The sequence below is a fragment of the Oncorhynchus kisutch genome, linkage group LG1 (genome assembly GCF_002021735.2).
Source record: "Oncorhynchus kisutch isolate 150728-3 linkage group LG1, Okis_V2, whole genome shotgun sequence".
Lineage (NCBI taxonomy): Eukaryota > Metazoa > Chordata > Actinopteri > Salmoniformes > Salmonidae > Oncorhynchus > Oncorhynchus kisutch.
The window spans coordinates 988,342-1,014,244 of record NC_034174.2 but is presented as its reverse complement, the minus strand read 5'-3'; the positions used below and the strand labels follow the sequence as shown (position 1 = coordinate 1,014,244).

Here is a 25,903-nt window from a genome sequence, read left to right as displayed (position 1 = left end):
CCCATCTATTGATCACTACCCTGTAATGTAGTCAGTACCTTACCTTTCCCCATCTATTGATCACTACCCTGTAATGTAGTCAGTACCTTTCCCCATCTATTGATCACTACCCTGTAATGTAGTCAGTACCTTACCTTTCCCCATCTATTGATCACTACCCTGTAATGTAGTCAGTACCTTTCCCCGTCTATTGATCAATACCCTGTAATGTAGTCAGTACCTTTCCCCGTCTATTGATCACTACCCTGTAATGTAGTCAGTACCTTTCCCCGTCTATTGATCACTACCCTGTAATGTAGTCAGTATCTTACCTTTCCCCGTCTATTGATCACTACCCTGTAATGTAGTCAGTACCTTACCTTTCCCCGTCTATTGATCACTACCCTGTAATGTAGTCAGTCCCTTACCTTTCCCCGTCTATTGATCACTGCCCTGTAATGTAGTCAGTACCTTTCCCCGTCTATTGATCAATACCCTGTAATGTAGTCAGTTCCGTTCCCCGTCTATTGATCACGACCCTATAATGTAGTCAGTACCTTACCTTTCCCCATCTATTGATCACTACCCTGTAATGTAGTCAGTACCTTACCTTTCCCCATCTATTGATCACTACCCTGTAATGTAGTCAGTACCTTACCTTTCCCCATCTATTGATCACTACCCTGTAATGTAGTCAGTACCTTTCCCCGTCTATTGATCACTACCCTGTAATGTAGTCAGTACCTTACCTTTCCCCATCTATTGATCACTACCCTGTAATGTAGTCAGTACCTTTCCCCGTCTATTGATCAATACCCTGTAATGTAGTCAGTACCTTTCCCGGTCTATTGATCAATACCCTGTAATGTAGTCAGTACCTTTCCCCGTCTATTGATCAATACCCTGCAATGTAGTCAGTACCTTTCACCGTCTATTGATCAATACCCTGTAATGTAGTCAGTTTCTTTCCCCGTCTATTGATCACTACCCTGTAATGTAGTCAGTACCTTTCCCCGTCTATTGATCAATACCCTGTAATGTAGTCAGTTCCGTTCCCCATCTATTGATCACCACCCTATAATGTAGTCAGTACCTTACCTTTCCCCGTCTATTGATCACTACCCTGTAATGTAGTCAGTACCTTACCTTTCCCCATCTATTGATCACTACCCTGTAATGTAGTCAGTACCTTACCTTTCCCCGTCTATTGATCACTACCCTGTAATGTAGTCAGTACTTTTCCCCGTCTATTGATCAATACCCTGTAATGTAGTCAGTACCTTTCCCCGTCTATTGATCACCACCCTGTATTGTAGTCAGTTCCGTTCCCAGTCTATTGATCACTACCCTGTAATGTAGTCAGTACCTTACCTTTCCCCATCTATTGATCACCACCCTGTAATGTAGTCAGTACCTTTCCCCGTCTATTGATCAATACCCTGTAATGTAGTCAGTACCTTTCCCCGTCTATTGATCAATACCCTGTAATGTAGTCAGTACCTTACCTTTCCCCATCTATTGATCACTACCCTGTAATGTAGTCAGTACCTTACCTTTCCCCGTCTATTGATCACTACCCTGTAATGTAGTCAGTACCTTTCCCCGTCTATTGATCAATACCCTGTAATGTAGTCAGTACCTTTCCCCGTCTATTGATCAATACCCTGTAATGTAGTCAGTACCGTTCCCCATCTATTGATCACTGCCCTGTAATGTAGTCGGTACCTTACCTTTCCCCGTCTATTGATCACTACCCTGTAATGTAGTCAGTACCTTACCTTTCCCCGTCTATTGATCACCACCCTGTAATGTAGTCAGTACCTTTCCCCGTCTATTGATCAATACCCTGTAATGTAGTCAGTACCTTTCCCCGTCTATTGACACTACCCTGTAATGTAGTCAGTACCTTACCTTTCCCCGTCTATTGATCACTACCCTGTAATGTAGTCAGTACCTTACCTTTCCCCGTCTATTGATCACTACCCTGTAATGTAGTCAGTACCTTACCTTTCCCCGTCTATTGATCACCACCCTGTAATGTAATTCAGTTCTGTTCCGCGTCTATTGATCACTACCCTGTAATGTAGTCAGTACCTTTCCCCGTCTATTGATCACCACCCTGTAATGTAGTCAGTACCTTTACCCGTCTATTGATCACCACCCTATAATGTAGTCAGTACCTTACCTTTCCCCGTCTATTGATCACTACCCTGTAATGTAGTCAGTACCTTACCTTTCCCCATCTATTGATCACTACCCTGTATTGTAGTCAGTTCCGTTCCCAGTCTATTGATCACTACCCTGTAATGTAGTCAGTACCTTACCTTTCCCCATCTATTGATCACCACCCTGTAATGTAGTCAGTACCTTTCCCCGTCTATTGATCAATACCCTGTAATGTAGTCAGTACCTTTCCCCGTCTATTGATCAATACCCTGTAATGTAGTCAGTACCTTACCTTTCCCCATCTATTGATCACTACCCTGTAATGTAGTCAGTACCTTACCTTTCCCCATCTATTGATCACCACCCTGTAATGTAGTCAGTACCTTTCCCCGTCTATTGATCAATACCCTGTAATGTAGTCAGTACCTTTCCCCGTCTATTGATCAATACCCTGTAATGTAGTCAGTACCTTACCTTTCCCCATCTATTGATCACTACCCTGTAATGTAGTCAGTACCTTACCTTTCCCCGTCTATTGATCAATACCCTGTAATGTAGTCAGTACCTTTCCCCGTCTATTGATCAATACCCTGTAATGTAGTCAGTACCGTTCCCCATCTATTGATCACTGCCCTGTAATGTAGTCGGTACCTTACCTTTCCCCGTCTATTGACACTACCCTGTAATGTAATTCAGTTCTGTTCCGCGTCTATTGATCACTACCCTGTAATGTAGTCAGTACCTTTCACCGTCTATTGATCACCACCCTGTATTGTAGTCAGTTCCGTTCCCCGTCTATTGATCACTACCCTGTAATGTAGTCAGTACCTTACCTTTCCCCGTCTATTGATCACCACCCTGTAATGTAGTCAGTACCTTTCCCCGTCTATTGATCAATACCCTGTAATGTAGTCAGTACCTTTCCCCGTCTATTGACACTACCCTGTAATGTAGTCAGTACCTTCCCTTTCCCCGTCTATTGATCACTACCCTGTAATGTAGTCAGTACCTTACCTTTCCCCGTCTATTGATCACTACCCTGTAATGTAGTCAGTACCTTACCTTTCCCCGTCTATTGATCACCACCCTGTAATGTAATTCAGTTCTGTTCCGCGTCTATTGATCACTACCCTGTAATGTAGTCAGTACCTTTCCCCGTCTATTGATCACCACCCTGTAATGTAGTCAGTACCTTTACCCGTCTATTGATCACTACCCTGTAATGTAGTCAGTACCTTACCTTTCCCCGTCTATTGATCACTACCCTGTAATGTAGTCAGTACCTTTCCCCGTCTATTGATCAATACCCTGTAATGTAGTCAGTACCTTTCCCCGTCTATTGATCAATACCCTGTAATGTAGTCAGTACCTTTCCCCGTCTATTGATCAATACCCTGTAATGTAGTCAGTACCGTTCCCCATCTATTGATCACTGCCCTGTAATGTAGTCAGTACCTTTCCCCGTCTATTGATCACTACCCTGTAATGTAGTCAGTACCTTACCTTTCCCCGTCTATTGATCACTACCCTGTAATCTAGTCAGTACCTTACCTTTCCCCATCTATTGATCACTACCCTGTAATGTAGTCAGTACCTTACCTTTCCCCATCTATTGATCACTACCCTGTAATGTAGTCAGTACCTTACCTTTCCCCGTCTATTGATCACTACCCTGTAATGTAGTCAGTACCTTACTTTTCCCCATCTATTGATCACCACCCTGTAATGTGGTCAGTACCTTACCTTTCCCCCTCCCGCGGCCCTTGCCTCGTCCCCGCCCGGCATTCGGACAGTTCTTGATCCAGTGGCCGGTACGTCCGCATCCAAAACACTCATTACTACTCATCTCCACTAGTTCCTACAACCTGGGGAGAGAGACAGACACATACAGTCAGCCCTAATACAGCCTAGGGCTGTCCCCGATTTAAACAAAATCTTGGTAGACCGAAAGCCATCTGTTCTTCGACCAATTGATTTCTCTAAATATTTCAACATGTAATTTTTTCATATATAGACACACCCGGTGTTTGAATAAAATCAACTATGTGCATTGAGCTGGTCTGATGCTTCAAGCTTAAGGTTTGATGCATCAAGAGGGTGCCAGAGATCTAGATAAGGAGAAGAGAAAACCCTTAACCTGACCCAACCATTCTCCTCCCGCTCCTGCTGGCTTTCGCTGATTCTGCCATTACTCTAGGGGTCGTCAACCTTTCTCATGTGGAATGACAATTTATCGTACCATTTCTACCGATCTGCCTGCCAGTTATGGTTTTCATATGCAAATTTTCATGAAACGGTTTAATTTATTAGAACGTCTTTAGATCTCAAAATCATTGTCATGTGGTTAATCAAAATTCTATCCAAATCAAAATGAAAACAAACAAACCTGGGAATATTGAAGACTCATGTTAAAAGGAACCACCAGCTTTCATGTTCTCATGTTCTGAGCAAGGAACTTAAACGTTAGCTTTTTTACATGGCACATATTGCACTTTTACTTTTTTCTCCAACACTGTGTTTTTGCATTATTTAAACCAAATTGAACATGTTTCATTTTTTTTTTACTGAATTGATTTTATTTCTGCATTATTTTAAGTTAAAATAAGTGTTAATTTAGTATTGTTGTAATTGTCATTATTACAAAATATATATGTAAAAAAATATATTTAAAAAAAAAATGGAGAAAAAAAAAGAGAGAAAAAAAGATGAATCGTTATTGGCTTTTTTGGTCCTCCAATAACCGTTGTCGGTGTTGAAAAATCATCGGTCGACCTCTACTCTGGAGAGACCTGAAAATAGCTGTGCAGCAACGCTCCCCATCTAACCTGACAGAGCTTGAGAGGATCTGCAGAGAAGAATGGGAGAAACTCCCCAAATACAGGTGTGCCAAGCTTGTAGTGTCATACCCACGAAGACTCAAGGCTGTAATCGCTGCCAAAGGTGCTTCAACAAAGTACCGAGTAAAGGGTCTGAATACTTATGTAAATGTAATATTTCCGTTTTATTTTTGAAGAAATTAGCAAACATGTCTAAAAACATGTTTTTGCTTTGTCATTATGGAGTATTGTGTGTAGATTAAACATTTTTTAAATAAGGCTGTAATGGAACAAAATGTGGAAGAATTCAAGGAGTCTGAATACTTTCCGAATGCACTGTAAATCCCCAATCATACTAGGCCAGTGATTCTCAACTTGGGGGTCGCGGGAGGATTTTAAGGGGTCGCAGGAATATATAAAAAATTATTATATTATTTTGAAAGGTAACAGCTGCACCTAAACTTATATTTTGCAAGGATACCGTTGCACCGCTAATTGTTGCTGACTTTACACGTGCAGAGCGTCCGCAGTGATGTTTCAGTTTCAGAGGGTTGACACATACTCACTGACCAATACAATAACATTCTCGCAGTTTTTAAAAGGTGCAGCTTCCTCTTTATCTACTGCTGCTTCCAATGTCAACAAGGCAGACAACCCGGTCCCTGTCAAGAAGAGAAAATACCACCCCGACTTCATCAAATATGGTTCTACATATATAGAAGACAGGCAGGGTGAGTGTAGACCGCTGTGCATCCTATGGAATGAGCTGTTAGCCAATGAGAGCATGAAACCCTCCAAAAGGAAGAGGCATCTGGACACCAAGCATCCAAGCCACAAAGATAAGACAGTTGACTTTAAAATAAAATGTCAATATTTGTCAATATCTACAGGCCATACAAGATTCATAGAATAACGACTGCACGGTACGAGTGGCCCAGCGCATTGTTAAGTGCAAAAAAGCCCACACCAGCTCAGAGGATCTCATACTCCCTGCTGCGATTGATATGTGCACTGAAATCTTGGGAGAGTCAGCCACCAACAAACTTAAAAACCATCATACCCTTATCCCCATGAGGAGGAGAATCCAGGACATGTCGGAGGACAACGCACCAGACATCAGAGCGCATCACTGCAAATGGACATTATGCACTGCAGCTTGATGAATCCACAGATGGTGTTGGGTTGCTTTTATGAGCTTCAAGCAGAGATTGCCACGTTTGTTTCGGAAAACAAGTCACCTCTGACTGAACATTTTGATTGTGAGGAATGGCTCCCGCCTACCTGGCGGTTATTTTTAATCATCTGAATTTTCAACGCTGATACCGATTATTGGGAGGACCAAAGAAGCTGATACCGATTAAATCGGCCAATTTATTTTATTTGTAATAATGACAATTACAACAATACAGAATGAACACTTATCATTGATTCACTGTTGTGGTCATCCTGTCTGGGTTGGCGCCCCCCCCCCCCCCCCCCTTGGGTTGTGCCGTGGCGGAGATCTTTGTGGGCTATACTCAGCCTTGTCTCAGGATGGTAAGTTGGTGGTTGAAGATATCCCTCTAGTGGTGTGGGGGCTGTGCTTTGGCAAAGTGGGTGGGGTTATATCCTTCCTGTTTGGCCCTGTCCGGGGGTGTCATCGGATGGGGCCACAGTGTCTCCTGACCCCTCCTGTCTCAGCCTCCAGTATTTATGCTGCAGTAGTTTATGTGTCGGGGGGCTGGGGTCAGTTTGTTATATCTGGAGTACTTCTCCTGTCCTATTCGGTGTCCTGTGTGAATCTAAGTGTGCGTTCTCTAATTCTCTCCTTCTCTCTTTCTTTCTCTCTCTCGGAGGACCTGAGCCCTAGGACCATGCCCCAGGACTACCTGACATGATGACTCCTTGCTGTCCCCAGTCCACCTGGCCATGCTGCTGTTCCAGTTTCAACTGACCTGAGCCCTAGGACCATGCCCCAGGACTACCTGACATGATGACTCCTTGCTGTCCCCAGTCTACCTGGCCATGCTGCTGCTCCAGTTTCAACTTCCACCTGACTGTGCTGCTGCTCTAGTTTCAACTGTTCTGCCTTATTATTATTCGACCATGCTGGTCATTTATGAACATTGAACATCTTGACCATGTTCTGTTATAATCTCCACCCGGCACAGCCAGAAGAGGACTGGCCACCCCACATAGCCTGGTTCCTCTCTAGGTTTCTTCCTAGGTATTGGCCTTTCTAGGGAGTTTTTCCTAGCCACCGTGCTTCTCCACCTGCATTGCTTGCTGTTTGGGGTTTTAGGCTGGGTTTCTGTACAGCACTTTGAGATATCAGCTGATGTACGAAGGGCTATATAAATAAATTTGATTTGATTTGATTTGATATTTTAACTTAATATAATACATCAATAAAATCAATTTAGCCTCAAATAAATAATGAAACATGTTCAATTTGGTTTAAATAATGCAAAAACAAAGTGTTGGAGAAGAAAGTGAAAGTGCAATATGTGCCATGTAAGAAAGCTAACGTTTCAGTTCCTTGCTCAGAACATGAGAACATGTGAAAGCTGGTGGTTCCTTTTAACATGAGTCGTCAATATTCCCAGGTAAGAAGTTTTAGGTTGTAGTCATTATAGGAATTGTAGGACTATTTCCCTCTATACCATTTGTATTTCATTAACCTTTGACTATTGGATGTTCTTATAGGCACTTTAGTATTGCCAGTGTAACAGTATAGCTTCCGTCCCTCTAGTTAGCACGCGCTAACTAGCTAGCCATTTCACTTCGGTTACACCAGCCTCATCTCAAGAGTTGATAGGCTTGAAGTCATAAACAGCTCAATGCTTGACGCACAACGAAGAGCTGCTGGCAAAACGCACAAAAGTGCTGTTTGAATGAATGTTTACGCGCCTGCTTCTGCCTACCACCGCTCAGTCATATACTTAGATACTTGTATGCTCAGTCAGATTATATGCAACAAAGGACACGATAGATAATATCTAGTAATATCATCAACTATGTGTAGTTAACTAGTGATTATGATTGGGGCGGCAGGGTAGCCTAGTGGTTAGAGCGTTGGACTAGTAACCGGAAGGTTGCAAGTTCAAACCCCCGAGCTGACAAGGTACAAATCTGTTCTTAACTGACTTGCCTAGTTAAATAAAGGTATAAAAAAAAAAATATATATATATATATATATATATATTTAATTATAAAAAAATATTTAAAAAATACAGATTTCCTATTGTTATGAAAACTTGAAATTGGCCCTAATTAATCGTCCATTCCGATTAATCGGTCGACCTCTAATCTGAATTCACTCAATGTGCCAAAGAAAGGGACCGGGGCACAATCGATTTGAACAGATGGACAAAGTGGATTCCTTCAAGATGAAGCTTACCGTTTGGGAAAATCATGTTTCTAACAGGAGGATTGACATGTTTCCCAAAGCTGATTTCGAGATTGATCAACAAATTGCATGGCGACACACTGAAAAAACCTGTTAATAACCTCTACAGGATCGGTGGGTCCAACGCATTACCAGGGGCAAACTACCTGCCTTCCATGACACCTACAGCACCTGATGTCACAGGAAGGCCAAAAAGATGATCAAGGACAAAAACCACCAGAGCCACTGCCTGTTCACACCTCTATCACCCAGAAGGCGAGGTCAGTACAGGTGCATTAAAGCTGGGACCGAGAGACTGAAAAACAGCTTCTATCTCTCTCTTATAATGAAATATAATGCTATGGAAGGGACCAACCCATGCTATGGTCAAAAGAGACTAGCTTTTGTGATAACTGGACAAGTAAGGTAAAAGTGTTTAAAAAACACATTTTAAAATATTTTCTACCATCTACCCTGTTAATGATTTCTTGCACAAAATATTCAATTTTGACAAAATGCCTTGTGTTTTTTCCCCCTCTTTTTTTGTTTGTTCATGCCGCCATTCTAGTATAAACTATGGCTTGAAATTCATGAATGGCTGTGTATGAAATCTACAGAATTACCTATGTTTATCTTTGATGATGTTAAATGGGATTATGCTTATCCTTAACATTATTATTCTCTTGGCCAAATATTTTATTCACAAATGTAAATGGGGTGGAAAAATTCCTTATTTTGTCGTGTTTTTTTCTTCTTCATTGAACTGTTACAATTTTATAAATCCCTCAAACTTGTGAAACTGAAAAAGTTTGAAAAATTATAAGTCATGTCTCTGAATGTATGTTAATGTCTCATTGCCTTGTTACAGGCCAGACCCACTGGCTCCAGGTCATCTACAAGTCTATGCATAGCATAGTCTATCTATGCATAGTCTATCTAGTAGTCTATAGTCTATCGTAGTCTATCTACAAGTCTATGCTAGGTAAAGCTCCGCCTTATCTCAGCTCACTGGTCACGATGGCAACACCCATCCGTAGCACGCGCTCCAGCAGGTGTATCTCACTGATCATCCCTAAAGCCAACACCTCATTTGGCCGCCTTTCGTTCCAGTACTCTGCTGCCTGTGACTGGAACGAATTGCAAAAATCGCTGAAGTTGGAGACTTTTATCTCCCTCACCAACTTCAAACATCAGCTATCTGAGCAGCTAACCGATCGCTGCAGCTGTACATAGTCTATTGGTAAATAGCCCACCCTTTTCACCTACCTCATCCCCATACTGTTTTTATTTATTTACTTTTCTGCACACCAATATCTCTACCTGTACATGACCATCTGATCTTTTATCACTCCAGTGTTAATCTGCAAAATTGTAATTATTTGCCTACCTCCTCATGCCTTTTGCACACATTGTATATAGACCCCCCCTTCGTTTTCTACTGTGTTATTGACTTGTTAATTGTTTACTCCATGTGTAACTCTTTGTTGTATGCTCACACTGCTATGCTTTATCTTGGCCAGGTCGCAGTTGCAAATGAGAACTTGTTCTCAACTAGCCTACCTGGTTAAATAAAGGTGAAATAAAAAAAATAAAAAATAAAATAAAATAAAAAACATATTAATGATGTCCTGAATTATTATTTTTGGGGGGCGGGGGGTTGTGTTATATTATTTCATTGTTTTCACAGGAATGTCCCTGTATTGTTGTTATTGTTGCGACATTGGCTAGCTCCGCTCATTCCCAGAACACGTCATCGGTCATCTCACGCCGAACTACGCATGTGCAAAGTGTCAAATCAAAGGCACTCTTATATAAAGTTGTTTTTGCCTCAAATGAAAACGTGTCAGTTTGTCACTTTCACGCGGTTGTAGTCTTAACATGTTCAACTACATAAGACATTGGCTCGAATCTAGGTTGTGCCTTTATATTTGGGGAAATTTTGAGAAGTGAACAATTCTTCCTTAGTTAAGACTTCACAAATCCCGGCCTGCTTGGCAAGCATTGCCGGAAGTCTCGCGTTGTTACATGGTGTTTAGAAACTGTCTTTGATACCACTGCATCCATCTACGCTAGCTAACTAGGTAAACAACACCAAAACAAAGACGATATGCGTTTTATAAAATTCAATATATTTGCTGATTTCTTTCGAGACAAAGTCTGGATCTGGAAAAATAAATAATTAAACTCTGCACCTTTCCCGCGCGCAGTAGACCAAAGTGCGTTGTTAGAAAATGTATTGAACGTTAGCTAGCTAGCCAAGGAACCACAACAGCTCGCCTTGCATTCATTAACATTTCGGTCGTACTTTAGACACACTGCGAATCTTTACGACACATGTGAAGTATTTAAACATATCTTCCACGGGTTATATTTTTGTCCTTTATTACAGCCACTCACCTCAGACGGCGCCTGGTTGTTGTGGGTCTGTCCTCTGCGCCACACGCGGTTTGCACACGGTCCGCTACTTCGGTCCTGTCCTTCTCCCCTCCACATGGGCGCTGCTTTTGCACACGGCTCTGCTCTGGTTTTCAAACAGACGGTTACATTAAGTCGGCTCCTCATACTAGGCCTTTGTGTTTATACTGCATGTATCTGTTGGAAGGAGCCTTGTTAAACCGTCACGCCATGTACAGTAAAAAAGAAAAGAGAACCGAAGAAAAGGGATGAAACAATCCATGGAGTGAGGAGAACATGAGAGGTGCTCTGAAAGAGTCAGGACATGTACCCAGACTCCAGGAGCTGGCATACGTCTGGTAAAAATTGCTTTCTCCCTGCAATTAGGGTTAAGTGCCTTGCTCAAGGGCCCCCAACACACACGCTTTTACTCTCTGTTTATTATCTATGCATAGTCACTTTAACTCCTATATGTACATATTACGTCGACTAACCTGTGCCCCCATACATTGACTTTGTACCGGTACCCCCTGTATATAGCCTCGCTATTTTACTGTTGCTCTTTAATTATTTTTACCTCAACACTTATTTTTCTTAAAACTGCATTGTTGAATAAGGGTTGTAAAGTAAGCTTTCTCTGTGAGGTCTACCTACACCTGTTGTATTCGGTGCATGTGACAAATACAATTTGATTTGATTTGGACTGACAGCAACCACGTCTTCAACATGGAGTTCCTCCGCTTGATGAAGAAGCACAATGTCCATGTCATGTCCTCCCTTCCGCCACATACCCCCACCACCCAGACCACCGACAAGGCTGTCTTCAGGACACTGGAGTAACGTAGTTTCTCTAGGGCTCCCTGCAAGGTCGGCGTTCACGCCCAATTTATTAATCAAATGTGTTAGCCAGACAGCCACTAACAGTAGAATACCGATCGCTGTCGATAGTGCTGAAATATCAAACCTTTGATAGACATTTTATGGTGCCAGGGCATAGTTTAGCTTTAGCTAATGGATAAATGTTTATTGGTAGGCCTATTTGGTTGTCCTTTTCTCAGGAAAGCCTAACATTTCAAATCAAATTTTATTGGTCACATACACATGGTTAGCAGATGTTATTGCGAGTGTAGCGAAATGCTTGTGCTTCTAGTTCCGACCGTGTGGTAGTATCTAACAAGTAATCTCACAATTCCACAACAACAACCTAATACACACAAATCTAAAGGGATGTAATAAGAATATATACATATACATGCATGGATGACTGAGTAGCATAGGCAAGATGCAATAGGTGGTATAAAATACAGTATATACATATGAGATGAGTAATGCAAGATATGTAAACATTATTAAAGTGGCATTATTAAAGTGAGTAGTGATCCATTTATCAAAGTGGCCAATGATTTCAAGTCTGTATGTAGGCAGCAGCATCTCTGTGTTTGTGTCCGTGAAACAGTATTTTACAATCCCTGATGTCTCTCTGGAAAGAAACCCTTGCCCTGGTTTGTCAACTTTATTTTAACTTTCAACTTTTCTTTTTAAGAATGTACCAAATAGTTGATTTGGTCACACCTAATATTTTTGCTATCTCTCTGATGGGTTTATTTAGATTTTTGCATTGCTTTCTGTTTGGGGTTTTAGGCTGTGTTTCTGCATAAGCACTTTGTGACATCTACTGATGCAAAAAGGGCTTTATAAATACATTTGATTTGATTTTAAAACCAAGCTGATCAAACAACATATTTTGAGAAAATATCAAATCATTACACTGCAACTTTGTCTTAAAATTCAAATAATGATCAGCTATTGTTATAAACGGTTAATAACATTTGCTAAGCACACCTTTGGCTAACCTTACCAAGCCAGTATGGCCGTTCCGGTTAAACTTCGGAACTGATTGGGAAAATCTGACTCCGATGTAGAACAGCAACTGAGCATCAGATATAGAAGCCAAGGGAAAGAGAGGGGGCTGCCGCTACACCTCCCACCTCGCCACTGTCCTGAGGTGCGTTCAGTTCACTTGAACGTTTGCTATGTTGCAGAACGGTTTGTACTGAACGGCATGTTTGGGGCGGCAGGTAGTCTAGTGGTTAGAGCGTTGGACTTGTAACCGAAAGGTTGCTAGATCTAATCCTCGAGCTGACAAGGTAAAAATCTGTCGTTCTGCCCCTGAACAGGCAGTTAACCCACTGTTCCTAGGCCGTCATTGAAAATAAGAATTAGTTCTTAACTGACTTACCTAGTTAAATAAAGGTAAAATATATATATCTTTTTTGAATTCCCCAAAACATTATTGTACGTTCTTGTGGTATGTTTGCTCCTGTTTGGTGGTTGTGGCTTGAAGGAATGAGTGACGTGTGTAAAGGGCATTGGGAAAGGGAAAGACCTGAGCTGTGGTCCAAACACTTACCACCAGACTTACCCTCGCTTTATATGAATAATTATATATTTAATATAAGTAGACATTTACTCATAATTGACTGTAGCGCATATAAAGCACCCACAAGTTGAAAACAATCATAGCGGGATGAACAAGGGACTATTTCTGGCCAAGGATGGTCCATTTAAAAATCATTCCCTCCTCCCCCCGAAATGTTATCACGTCGTCAGACGTCATAATACGTCATCAGAAGTGTCCACTTAATTTGAGGGCTAAGGGGATAGGTTGTGTCTTTTAAGTGTTTGGACTGCAATCCTAGTCGGTTGTACAACTGAAATGTGTCATTTAACCCAACCCCTCTGAATCAGAGAGGTGCGGGGAGCTGCCATAATCAACATCCACGTCTTCATCACCCGGGGAACAGTGGGTTAAGTGCCTTGGTCAGGGGCAGAACGTCATATTTGTACCTTGTCAGCTCGGGGATTCGATCCAGCAACCCAGATAGCACAGTGGATTTGGGCCGATTCCGGCTGAGAGTCGGGCACTCGGCTAAGAGTCACGCTCGGCCAAAGTCAGGTGGCCCGAGTCTGGGCCACCAGCGGCAGTATTACTTATGGCTAGGATGTGGGGATTAAGCTCGAGCCGATTCCTGTGTGAATTATCTGGCCCAAATGTATTACTTGGGGCTTGGGCCGATTTGGGCTACTCTGCCAGATGATTAAACGGGCTGCTTTATATAATTAACATTTCATTATTTATTAATTTATTCCATATTTTCTCATTGTTTCTGTGATCAAAAAATACAATTAACATTTTAATGAAATTCTTTAAGAGTCCTGTGTAGTATTTTTGTATTTGGATACTTTGTGCTGCATCTCAGTGTTATCTGTGTTTCTACATATGCTGGTTCGAGACCCGTGCTGACCGGGAGACCATGAGGCGATGCACAATTGTCCCAGCGTCGTCCGAGTTAGGGGAATGTTTGGCCGGCCGGGATGTCCTTGTGCTATCGTGCTATAGCGACTCTTGTGGAGGGCTAGGCACATGCACGCTGACATGGTCACTAGGTGTATGGTGTTCCCTCCGACACAAAATGTTTTTTTGTGGATGGGTATAATTTGTATGAATCAAATGTATCATAGTCATATTTAAAATGACTAAATTGGGTCATTTTGTATACATTTATTTTCATCTGGCCGCTTCAGGGGCGTTTCTTTAAGATGCCGCCAAAGTCGGCTGAATTCCGGGCCGAGTCCGAAACACGATTCCTGGCAGATTCAATCAGTTCCGGTCCCACGGAAGAGGGCTGCTTCTGGGTCAATTCCTCTTTGCTAGATGGGAACCTTTCGGTTACTGGTGGCGCACCAATCATCAACTGAAGAATTCGAAAAACACGGAAGTTACCTCGAAAGCGCCAAAAATCGAAATACCAGACGTGAAATAGTTAGCTACTTGTTTGCTCTGTAGACAACAACACAATATCAGGTAATCAAACTACTCATTGCAAAGTCGTTATACTAAGAATCACTGTTTGAATAATCTAGCTTTAAACATTTATAACGATTATGTGTGTCAGACAAAGCAAGCGAGGTAGCCAAGTTAGCTATCTGGGCTAACGTTAAATCGTGAATGTTAGCTAGTTAACGTTAAAGCAGACCACAAGTTCAAATGTACTGATATGAGAAATGGTAGTGTACCGTAGCCAAATACCCAAGTAAAACCATTGATCTGAATTCGAATTGTTTATTGATTCCGTTTTTTATTTTATTCATAGGACAATGACGGAGAACACTTTTCCCGTGTATAAAGTGGACGCCATCGTAACCTTTTTCCGCACTGAGGTCCTTACCGGGCAGGAGGCAAAACATTTCACTAAGAACGACCTTGCCCCGAGCCCAAAGGTAATACACGTTTTTAAATTAGCATGAATATGACTGCATGAGTTCTCCAATAACACACACAGAGGTTGTATTGTGTATATGACTCAAATAAAAGTTATAATTTATTTGCAGCTGCCAATGTTGGTAGTGTAATACAATGTTGTTGTCCCCATTGTAGCCAGATGCAGTACAGAGACTGTACATGAGAATACTGCAACTCCTGTACCGCTTCAAGCCTGAGTGTCATTACATGGTATGTACACTTACACTACAAATAATATTTTATTGGTCACATACACATGTTTAGCTTATTGTGGATGTAGCGAAATGCTTGTACAAATATGGTTATATTACTTTTAATAAATTCAATATGCACTACTGTATACAAGTTTGGGGTCACTTAGAAATGTCCTTGTTGTTGAAAGAAAGGCAAAAAAAAAAGTCAATTAAATAACACCAGATTGTTCAGAAATACAGTGTAGATGTTGTAAATGAGCTGGAAAATAGCTGGAAATGGCTGGTTTTTAATGGAATATCTACATAGGCGTACAGATGCCCATTATCAGCAACAATCACTCCTGTGTTCCAATGGCACTTTGTGTTGGCTAATCCAAATTTATAATTTTAAAAGGCTAAATGATCATTAGAAAGCCATTTTGCAATTATGTTAGCACAGCTGAAAACTGTTCGGATTAAAGAAGCAATAAAACTGTCCTTCTTTATACTAGTTCAGTATCTGGTATCTGGAGCGTCAGCATTTGTGGATTACAGTCTCAAAATGGCCAGAAACAAAGAACTTTCTTCTGAAATTCATCAGTCTGTTATTGTTCTGAGAAATTATGACTTTTCCATGTGAGAAATTGCCAAGAAACTTAAGATCTCGTACAATGCTACTACTCCCTTCACAGAACAGTTCTAACCAGAATAGAAAGAGGAGTGGGAGGTCCCGGTGCACAACTGAGCAAGAGGACAAGTACATTAGCGTGTCTAGTTTGAGAAACAGACGCCTCACAAGTCCTCAACTGTCAGCTTCATTAAATAGTACCTGCAAAACACCAGTCTCAACGTCAACAGTGAAGCGGCGACTCCGGGACGCTGGCCTTCTAGGCAGAGTTCCTCTGTCCAGTTCTGTGTTTTTTTTGCCCATCTTAATCTTTTTCCTTGCAACTCAACTTGCGCACAAGTTTCAGCGTGCTGGCAGAGGCAACTAGGTTTTTACAAAAATGGCCTGGTACTGGTTGAAATTCATGATGGTGTTGACCTTAAAGGCCCAGTGCGATTAAAACCTAGATTTTTTTCAATGCCCCCACTCAGGCTCCCGAGGGGCGCTGTGGTCTAAGGCAGTGAGTCTCAGTGCAAGAGGCGTCACTATAGTAACTGGTTCGAATCCAGGTTGTGTCACATCCGGCTGTGATTGGGAGTCCCATAGGGCGGCGCACAATTGGCCCAGAGTCTTCCGGGTTTTTCCCGGGGTAGGCCGTCATTGTAAATAGAATTTGTTCTTAACTGACTTACCTAGTTAAATAAATGTTCTATATATATATGTACTGTATTTACTGAACAAAAATGTAAACTCAACATGCAAAGATTTTAAGGCGTTGCAGTTCATATCGGTCAATTGAAATAACTTAATCCCTAATCTATGTATTTCATATGACTGGGCAGGGGCACAGCCTTGGGAGACCATAGGCCCACTCACTGGGGCTGCCAGGCCCAGCCAATCAGAATGAGCCCCCCCAAAAAATCTTTATTACAGACAGAATTACTCCGCAGTTTCATCAGCTGTCCCGTTGGCTGGTCTCAGACGATCCCGCAGGTGAAGAAGCTGAATGTGGAGGTCCTGGGCTGGCGTGTTTTCACGTGGACTGCGGTAGTGAGGCCAGTTGGACGTACTGCTAAATTCTCTAAAAGGAATTTGAAGGTGTCTTATGGCAGAGAAATTAACATTACATTCTCTGGCAACAGCTCTGGTGGACATTCCTGCAGTCAAAGTGCCAATTGCACGCTCCCTCAACTTGAGACATCTGTGGCATTGTGTTGTGTGAAAACTAGAGTGGCCTTATATTGTCCCCAGCACAATGTTCACCTGTGTAATGATCATGCTGTTTAATCAGGTTCTTGATATGCCACACCTGTCAGGTGGATGGATTATCTTGGTAAAGGAGAAATGCTCACTAACAGGGATGTAAACCACATTTCAGAGAAATAAGCTTTTTGTGCGTAATGGAACATTTCTGGGATCTTTTAATTCAGCTCATGAAACATGGGACCAACACTTTACATGTTGTGTTTTATATTTTTGTTCAGTATAGTTAAATGTAGGGATGCACGGATATGACACTTTTGGCCGATACCGATCTAAGGCACTGCATCTCAGTGCAAGAGGCGTCACTACAGTCCCTGTTTCGAATCCAGGCTGTATCACATTCTGCCGTGATTGGGATTCCCATAGGGTGGTGCACAATTGGCCCAGTGTTGGCCGGGGTCGGCCGTCATTGTAAATAAGAATTTGTTCTTAACCGACATGCCTAGTTAAAGGTTACACACACACACAACCATACTGACCAAAAAGTTATTTTGTTGGCTTTTATGTATGTCTCCATTACCAGTAAAACATAATCAAAACCTATTTCTTTCACTTGCTGTGCTGTTTCGTTGTTCATTTGTTCAGTCATTTAATTCAGAAGGTATTCACACCCCTTGACTGATACAGAGCCTTCAGAAGGTATTCACACCCCTTGACTGATACAGAGCCTTCAGAAGGTATTCACACCCCTTGACTGATACAGAGCCTTCAGAAAGTATTCACACCCCTTGACTGATACAGAGCCTTCAGAAAGTATTCACACCCCTTGACTGATACAGAGCCTTCAGAAAGTATTCACACCCCTTGACTGGTACAGAGCCTTCAGAAAGTATTCACACCCCTTGACTGGTACAGAGCCTTCAGAAGGTATTCACACCCCTTGACTTATTCCACATTTAGTTCTTATAGCCTGAATTCAATAAAAAAATATATATCTAACCCATCTATCTAACCCATCTACAAACAATACTCCATAATGACAAAGTTGAAAGCATTTTATACATTTTTGCAAATGTATTGAAAACTAAATGCATCCCATTTACATTAGGCCCCTGAGTCCCAGACTCATGTTCACCAGTTGAAACCTTACACTCACTACCTACAGTTAGGATATGAGTCAATACTTTGCACCTTTGGCAGCGATTACAGCTGTGAGGCTTTCTGGGTAAGTCTCCGAGAGCTTTCCACACCTGGATTGTCCAATAATTGCACATTTATTCTTTATACATTTCTTCAAGCGCTGTCAAGTTGTTTGTTGATCATTGCTAGACTGCCATTTTCATGTCTTGCCATTAGATTTCCAAGCAGATTTGAAGTAAAAACTGTAACTTGGCCACTTGGGAACATTCAATGTCATGTTGGAAAGCAACTCCAGTGTATATTTGGCCTTGTGTTTTAGGTCATTGTCCTGCTGTAAGGTGAATTTGTCTCTCAGTGAGTGTTGGAAAGCAGACCAAACCAGGTTTTCCTCTAGGATTTTGCCTGTGCTTAGCTATTTTCTGTTTCTTTTTATTCAAAACAAAAAACTCCCTAGTCCTTACTGATGACAAGCATACCCATAACATGATGCAGCCTCCACCATGCTTGAAAATATGAAGTGATACTCAGTAATGTGTTGGATTTGCCCCAAATATAACACATGTTTTGGAATATTTTTATTCTGTACAGGCATCCTTCTTTTCAATCTGTTATTTAGGTTAGTATTGTGGAGTAACTAAAATGTTGTTGATCCATCCTCAGTTTTCTCCTATCACAGCAATTCAACTCTAACTATTTTAAAGTACCCATTGGTCTCATGGTGAAATCCTGAGTGGTTTCCTTCCTCTCTGGCAACTGAGGGATATTCAATGTCTGCTTTTTTAAATTTTGACCCATTCTTTGAAAGGTATTGGAAATCCTCCCTTGTCTTTGTGGTTGAATCGGTTTGAAATTCAGTGCTCGACTGAGGGAACTTACAGATAATTCTATGTGTGGGATACAGAGATGAGGTAGTCATTCAAAAAAAAAAAAAAAAACGTTTTTGCACACATTGAGTTCATGCAACTTATTCTATGACTTGAACTTATTTAGAGGTTGAATACTTATTCACTCATGACATTTCAGCTTTTCATTTTTAATTAATTTGTAACAATTTCTAAAAACTTAAGTCCACTTTGACACTTTCAGGTATTGTGTATAGGCCAGGGACACAATCTAAATGTAATCCATTTTAAATTCAGGCTGTATTACAAATGTGGAAAACTCTAGGCCCGTGAATACTTTCTAAAGGCATTGTATGTATGTATGTATGTATCTGATTAATCCAAGCCCTGTTATTTCTATCTGATGTGTTTCCCTACAGGTCCCATTCTCTGAAAACATCCAACACCCCCAGCTCCATGAGTGGCCCACTGCTGTCATGAGTGTCTACCTGAGGATGTGAGTTGTTGTCTACCTGAGGATGTGAACTGCTGCTGTTAATGATATTGTCTACCTGAGGATGTGATTTGTTGTCGTCTGCCTGAGATTGCTTTTTACTGATCTGTGAAACTGATTCCACACGGTTAGAAATGTTTTAAGTGTGAATCTGTCATAATGTTCTAACTGTGTGGAGTCCGTTTTTTGTATTTATTATGGATCCCCGGTGGATGGCTCGGGGTCATGGAGGTGTATTTATTATGGATCCCTGGTGGATGGCTCGGGGTCATGGAGGTGTATTTATTATGGATCCCTGGTGGATGGCTCGGGGTCATGGAGGTGTATTTATTATGGATCCCTGGTGGATGGCTCGGGGTCATGGAGGTGTATTTATTATGGATCCCCGGTGGATGGCTCGGGGTCATGGAGGTGTATTTATTATGGATCCCTGGTGGATGGCTCGGGGTCATGGAGGTGTATTTATTATGGATCCCTGGTGGATGGCTCGGGGTCATGGAGGTGTATTTATTATGGATCCCCGGTGGATGGCTCGGGGTCATGGAGGTGTATTTATTATGGATCCCCGGTGGATGGCTCGGGTCATGGAGGTGTATTTATTATGGATCCCTTGTGGATGGCTCAGGGTCATGGAGGTGTATTTATTATGGATCCCTTGTGGATGGCTCGGGGTCATGGAGGTGTATTTATTATGGATCCCTGGTGGATGGCTCGGGGTCATGGAGGTGTATTTATTATGGATCCCCGGTGGATGGCTTGGGGTCATGGAGGTGTATTTATTATGGATCCCTGGTGGATGGCTCGGGGTCATGGAGGTGTATTTATTATGGATCCCCGGTGGATGGCTCGGGGTCATGGAGGTGTATTTATTATGGATCCCTTGTGGATGGCTCGGGGTCATGGAGGTGTATTTATTATGGATCCCTGGTGGATGGCTCGGGGTCATGGAGGTGTATTTATTATTGATCCCCGGTGGATGGCTCGGGGTCATGGAGGTGTATTTATTATGGATCCCTGGTGGATGGCTCGGGGTCATGGAGGTGTATTTATTATGGATCCCCGGTGGATGGCTTGGGGTCATGGAGGTGTATTTATTATGGATCCCCGGTGGATGGCTCGGGGTCATGGAGGTGTATTTATTATGGATCCCCGGTGGATGGCTCGGGGTCATGGAGGTGTATTTATTATGGATCCCCACTAGCTGCTGCTAAGCCAGAAGCTACTCTTTCTGGGGACCAGTAAAAATTAAGACAGTATAATATATATATAATAATAAAATACATTTTCTAACAGATTTCACAGTACATCCTCAGGCCACTAGTCTACTACAACACACTATCCAGGTGTGTAGGGTTTGTTGTGTGTGTTTTGTGTACCTGTGAGTGTGACTTCACAGTCCTTGCTGTTCCATTAGGTGTATTTGTATTATTTTTCTCCATATTCTACTTCTTGCATGAGTTACTACTGCTTGCATGTGTTTTAGGGCTCCCGAGTGGCTCAGCGGTGTAAGGCACTGCATCTCAGTGCTACAGGCATCATTACAGACCATGGTTCGATTCCAGGCTGTATCACAATCGGCCATGATTGGGAGTCCTATAGGGCGGGGCACAATTGGCCCAGCGTTGTTAGAGTTTGGCAGGGGGAAGGCAGTCATTGTAAATAAGAATTTGATCTTAATTGACTTGTCTATTTAAGTAAAATAGAAAATTGATGTGGAGTAGAGTTCCATGTAGCCATGGCTCTATGTCTATGTATTACTGCGCGCCTCTCATAGTCTGTTCTGGACTTGGGATGTGTGAAAAGATCTCTGGTGGCATTTCTTGTAGTATGGTAGTCCGAGCTGTGTGCTAGTAACTCAGAGCTCTGTGCATTCAACTTGCCAATACTTCTTACATAAAACAAGTAGTGATGAAGTCAATCTCACCTCCACTTTGAGCCATGAGAGATTTACATGCATATTATTAATGTTAGCTCTACGTGTACATTTAAGGGCCAGCAATGCTGCCTTGTTCTGAGCCAACTGCAATTTTCCTAAGTCCCTCTTTGTGGCACCGGACCACACGACTGGGCAGTAGTACAGGTGCGACAAAACTAGGGCCTGCAGGACCTGCCTTGTTGATAGTGCTGTTAAGAAGGCAGAGCAATGCTTTATTATGGACAGATTTCTACCCATCTTAGCTACTGTTGCATCAATATGTTTTTACCATAACAGTTATACAATCCAGTGTTATTCCAAACAGTTTAGTCTCCTCAATTTCCTCATTATTCATTACAAGATTAAGTGAATGATTTGCCCCAAATACAATGCTTTTAGTGTTTGAAATATTTAGTACTAACTTATTTCTTGCCACCCATTCTGAAACTGACTGCATCTCTTTTAAGTGTTGCAGTGATTTCACTTGCTGTATTACCTGACCTGTATAGTGTTGAGTCATCCGCATACATAGACACACAGGCTTTACTCATAGTCTGCTAATCTTGCCAATGAACAAAATCATTAACCCTTAGCCTACAATTTCCTCACTCTGAAGAAATCGATTTAATATAATTTAAAATCCCAGGTTGCAGGTACTTGTTACAGTTTGAAGGTTTTTCTTTAGTGGGCAGCTTGATGAAAGCCTGTCAATATTTAGGTCACCACTGGGTATTGCTACAACTGTATCATTAAAGGTATTATCCAAGTGAGTTTCAGAGAGAGAATATGTATGTCATTTGTTACAAGCAAGTAATTGATTTCATGAACCTTGTTTCTTGGGCTACATATGTTCATGTGGGCTATTTTTTAGCACTTTTCTTGATTTGCTTTAAATTGCTAAAAAAAAAAAAACTCACAAAGCGCATTCACTAGTTGCAGACGAAATGTCAAAAAGTTGTTACAGTCCGTAGAAACATGTCAAACGAAGTATAGAATCAATCTTTAGGATGTTTTTATCATAAATCTTCATTGGAACGTTAATCGGAGAATTCCTTTGTCTATAGAATTGCAATGGAACGTAGGTCGCTCTCACGTGAACGAGTGTGGCCAGCTCGTGGCTCTCTGCCAGACACCTGACTCATTCCCCTCTCATTCGGCCCCACTTCACAGTAGAAGCATCAAACAAGGTTCTAAAGACTCTTGACATCTAGTGGAAGCCTTAGGAAGTACAACATGACCAATATCCCACTGTATCTTTAATAGGGAATGAGTTGGAAAAACGACCAACCTCAGATTTCTCACTTTCTGGTTGGATTTTGTTCTCAGGTTTTTGTCTGCCATATGAGTTCTGTTATACTCACAGACATCATTGAAACAGTTTTAGAAACTTCAGAGTGTTTTCTATCCAAATATACTAATAATATGCATATATTAGCAACTGGGGCTGAGTAGCAGGCAGTTTACTCTGGGAACCTTATTCATCCAAGCTACTCAATACTGCCCCCAGCCATAAGAAGTTAACAGTGTGGAGCCGGTTATACTGTTTTAACAGTGTGGAGCCGGTTATACTGTTTTTCATCCTGTATGTCTCTTCTGTTCCAGGCGTCAGTTCCTGCGGATGTGCTATGTGTATGACTTCTCACTGAACGACCTGCTGGCTCCCAGTGAGTATGAGCTGTCTGAAAGAGCATCCACGCCATTTCTGTCTTCTTTATCTTACTGATGCCAAGATATTGCAGTGGAAGGGTTATTTTCACCATATGACCTAGCAGATATTTGTCTCACATTGAGGATGTCACCTGGCTGCTGTCGGAAACTGAACGTCCATCTTGATCAAGTTCCTGCCCAACTACATTGAATTGCATCAATTAGGGATGTAACGATTCACTAATATGCATCGGTCCCAGGTTCAAATGTTTAAGATATGAGCGTGGAACCCCATACGATCCAAATGTAGCATGCAGGGTTACGAATTGCCGGTTCACTAAAAAGTTTTGCTCCAATTGCTTTCTTTCTACCTTCCGGAAAATACCTCGGCGTCCTCTCATGCAGTGTTGAACTAAGCATGTAATTATATTGACAGTTATTGATCTACAAGTCATTTTGCATGCTGAACAACACCAGGCAATATCAGTAGTCAAACTGTGCACAGCTTCGCCCGCTGACCAACGAGAGGTAGGCCTATTCCTGATCTGGCACATCTGCAGGTCACCTTCAACATTCAGATTTTGGTGAAATGGCTTGCGCAAGATTAGGCTTTATTAGTTGAGTGACAATCAAAGTAATTTGCTAAGTTATTTTTCTTATAAATTTTTGTTGCTGTTGAAAATTGTGTTTTACCTGAATAAAAGTGCCTCTGCGGTAGCTTAGGCTACAACTCTCACCTGGCTATAGGTAAACTACATTCTGCTCGGGGCTTACATTAGAGTTTATTGTAATTGTTCAGGTTCACTATCAGCAATACTTTTGGTAGTATTGCTCAACAATCAGTATACATGGTATTTTTTAAATATTTTTTTTGTAGATGCGCTTTAATATTGCAAATAGATTGTATTTTCATCCATGTAATTGTCTTCATAATTTCCAATCCCCTAGATATACATTTTTTTTCCCTTCTATATATGTGTGTATATGTATATATGTGTGTGTTTATATGAGAAGAAAAATATATATATTTTCATTTATTATTTTTCCCTAACCCTACCACCCCCCAAATTGGAGTAAACTAATGAACAACAACACGTAGGCTTCTACTTCCAGCTTATACATTTTACAATAGTTATCTTTTGTTTGTTTTTAATCATTCAGCTACCCTCAACCCCAACCCCTTGCATTCGGAAACTATTCAGACCCCTTTTTCCACATTTTGTTATGTTACAGCCTTATTCTAAAATGGATTAATTAAATGTTGTTCCTACAATACCCCATAATGACAAAGAGAAAACAGGTTTTTAGAAATGTTTCCAAATGATTAAAAGTAAAAAAACAGATACCGTATTTACAGAAGTATTGTAGATGTGGTTGTTACTGACAAGAAGCACATGGCTGAGCTCTTTAATCACCACTTCATTAAGTCAACATTCCTATTTGACTCAGCCATGCCTCCTTGCACGTCCAACATTTCCTCATCTCCCACCCCTTCTAATGTGACTATCCATGATGCTTCTCCCTCTTTTTCCCCTGCCGAGCTAAAAGTTTCTCCCTGCAGGCAGTCACAGAGTCCGAGGTGCTAAAGGAGCTCCTTAAACTTGACCCCCAAAAAACATCTGCGTCAGATGGTTTAGACCCTTTCTTCTTGAGTCTTGGTAATGATAGGGGGGCAGCAACATTATCTCCAACTTTTTAGCCCTTCTCTCCTTTCTGGGGAGGTTCCCATTGCTTAGAAGGCAGCCATAGTTCATAGTTTATTTAAAGGGGGAGATCAAGCTGATCCTAACTGTTATAGGCCTATTTCTATTATTCCCTGTTTATCAAAAGTGTTGGGAAAACTGGTCTAATCAACTGACTGGCTTTCTTGATGTCTATAGTATTCTCTCGAGTATGCAATCTGGTTTCCGCTCACATTATGGATGTGTCATTGCAACCTTAAAATAACTCTGTCACCATTGTGCTGCTATTTTGATTGACTTGGCCATAGCTTTTGATACCGTAGACCATTCCGTTCTTGTGGGCCGTTCTTCGGAGTATTGGTGTCTCTGGGGGGGGTCTTTGGCCTCCAAAACAAAGGTCATGTGGTTTGGTAAAAATAATGCCCCTCTTCCCACGTGTTATTACTACCGCTGAGGGTTTAGAGCTTGAGGTAGTCACCTCATACAAGTACTTGGGAGTATGGCTAGATGGTGCACTGTCCTTCCCTCAGCACATATCAAAGCTGCAGGCTAAAGTTAAATCTAGACTTGGTTTCCTCTATCGTAATCGCTCCTCCTTCACCCCAGCTGCCAAACTAACCCTGATTCAGATGACCATCCTACCCAGGCTAGAGTACGGAGACATAATTTATAGATCGACAGGTAAGGGTGCTCTCGAGCGGGTAGACGTTATTTACCATTTGACCATCAGATTTGTCACCAATGCTCCTTATATGACACGTCACTGCACTCTATACTCCTCATCTCTGTATACCCATTGCAAGACCCACTGGTTGATGCTTATTTATAAAACCCTCTTAGACCTCACTCCCTCCTGAGATATCTACTGCATCCCTCATCCTTCACATACAATACCCGCTCTGCCAGTCACATCCTGCTAAAGGTCCCCAAAGCACACACGTCCCTGGGTTGGTCGTCTTTTCAGTTCACTGCAGCTAGAGACTGGAACGAGCTGCAACAAACACTAAACTGGACAGTTTTATCTCCATCTCTTCATTAAAAGACTCAATCATGGACTCTTACTGACAGTTGTGGCTGCTTTGTGTGATGTATTGTTGTCTCTACCTTCTTGACCTTTGTGCTGTTGACTGCCCATTTAGTGTTTGTACCTTTTTTTTGTGTTGCTGCCATGTTATG

General features: G+C 41.7%; 2 protein-coding genes across 5 annotated transcripts in view; one reads left to right on the top strand and one right to left on the bottom strand.

The window, feature by feature from the left end:
• The window catches only part of LOC109899994 (cellular nucleic acid-binding protein), a 51,748-nt gene extending 40,904 nt beyond the window's left edge, over nt 1–10,844 (bottom strand). The window contains exons 1-2 of one of the 2 annotated variants that reach the window (XM_031821166.1): nt 10,726–10,844; nt 3,889–4,010 (exon numbers count right to left, since the gene is read on the bottom strand). In XM_031821166.1, coding sequence (XP_031677026.1) covers nt 3,889–3,991 — 103 coding nt within the window. In that variant the 5' untranslated portion in view covers nt 3,992–4,010; nt 10,726–10,844. The remainder of the gene's footprint in view (nt 1–3,888; nt 4,011–10,725) is intronic. The other variant, XM_031822540.1, reaches the window with a different exon arrangement.
• The window catches only part of nuf2 (UF2 component of NDC80 kinetochore complex), a 29,872-nt gene continuing 14,325 nt past the window's right edge, over nt 10,357–25,903 (top strand). The window contains exons 1-5 of one of the 3 annotated variants that reach the window (XM_031816325.1): nt 10,357–10,409; nt 14,877–15,003; nt 15,161–15,235; nt 19,410–19,486; nt 23,001–23,062. In XM_031816325.1, the coding sequence (XP_031672185.1) occupies nt 14,881–15,003; nt 15,161–15,235; nt 19,410–19,486; nt 23,001–23,062 (337 nt within the window). In that variant the 5' untranslated portion in view covers nt 10,357–10,409; nt 14,877–14,880. Of the gene's footprint in view, nt 10,410–10,897; nt 11,082–14,149; nt 14,588–14,876; nt 15,004–15,160; nt 15,236–19,409; nt 19,487–23,000; nt 23,063–25,903 lie in introns of those variants that run through there. The other 2 variants (XM_031806606.1, XM_031810655.1) reach the window with 2 other exon arrangements.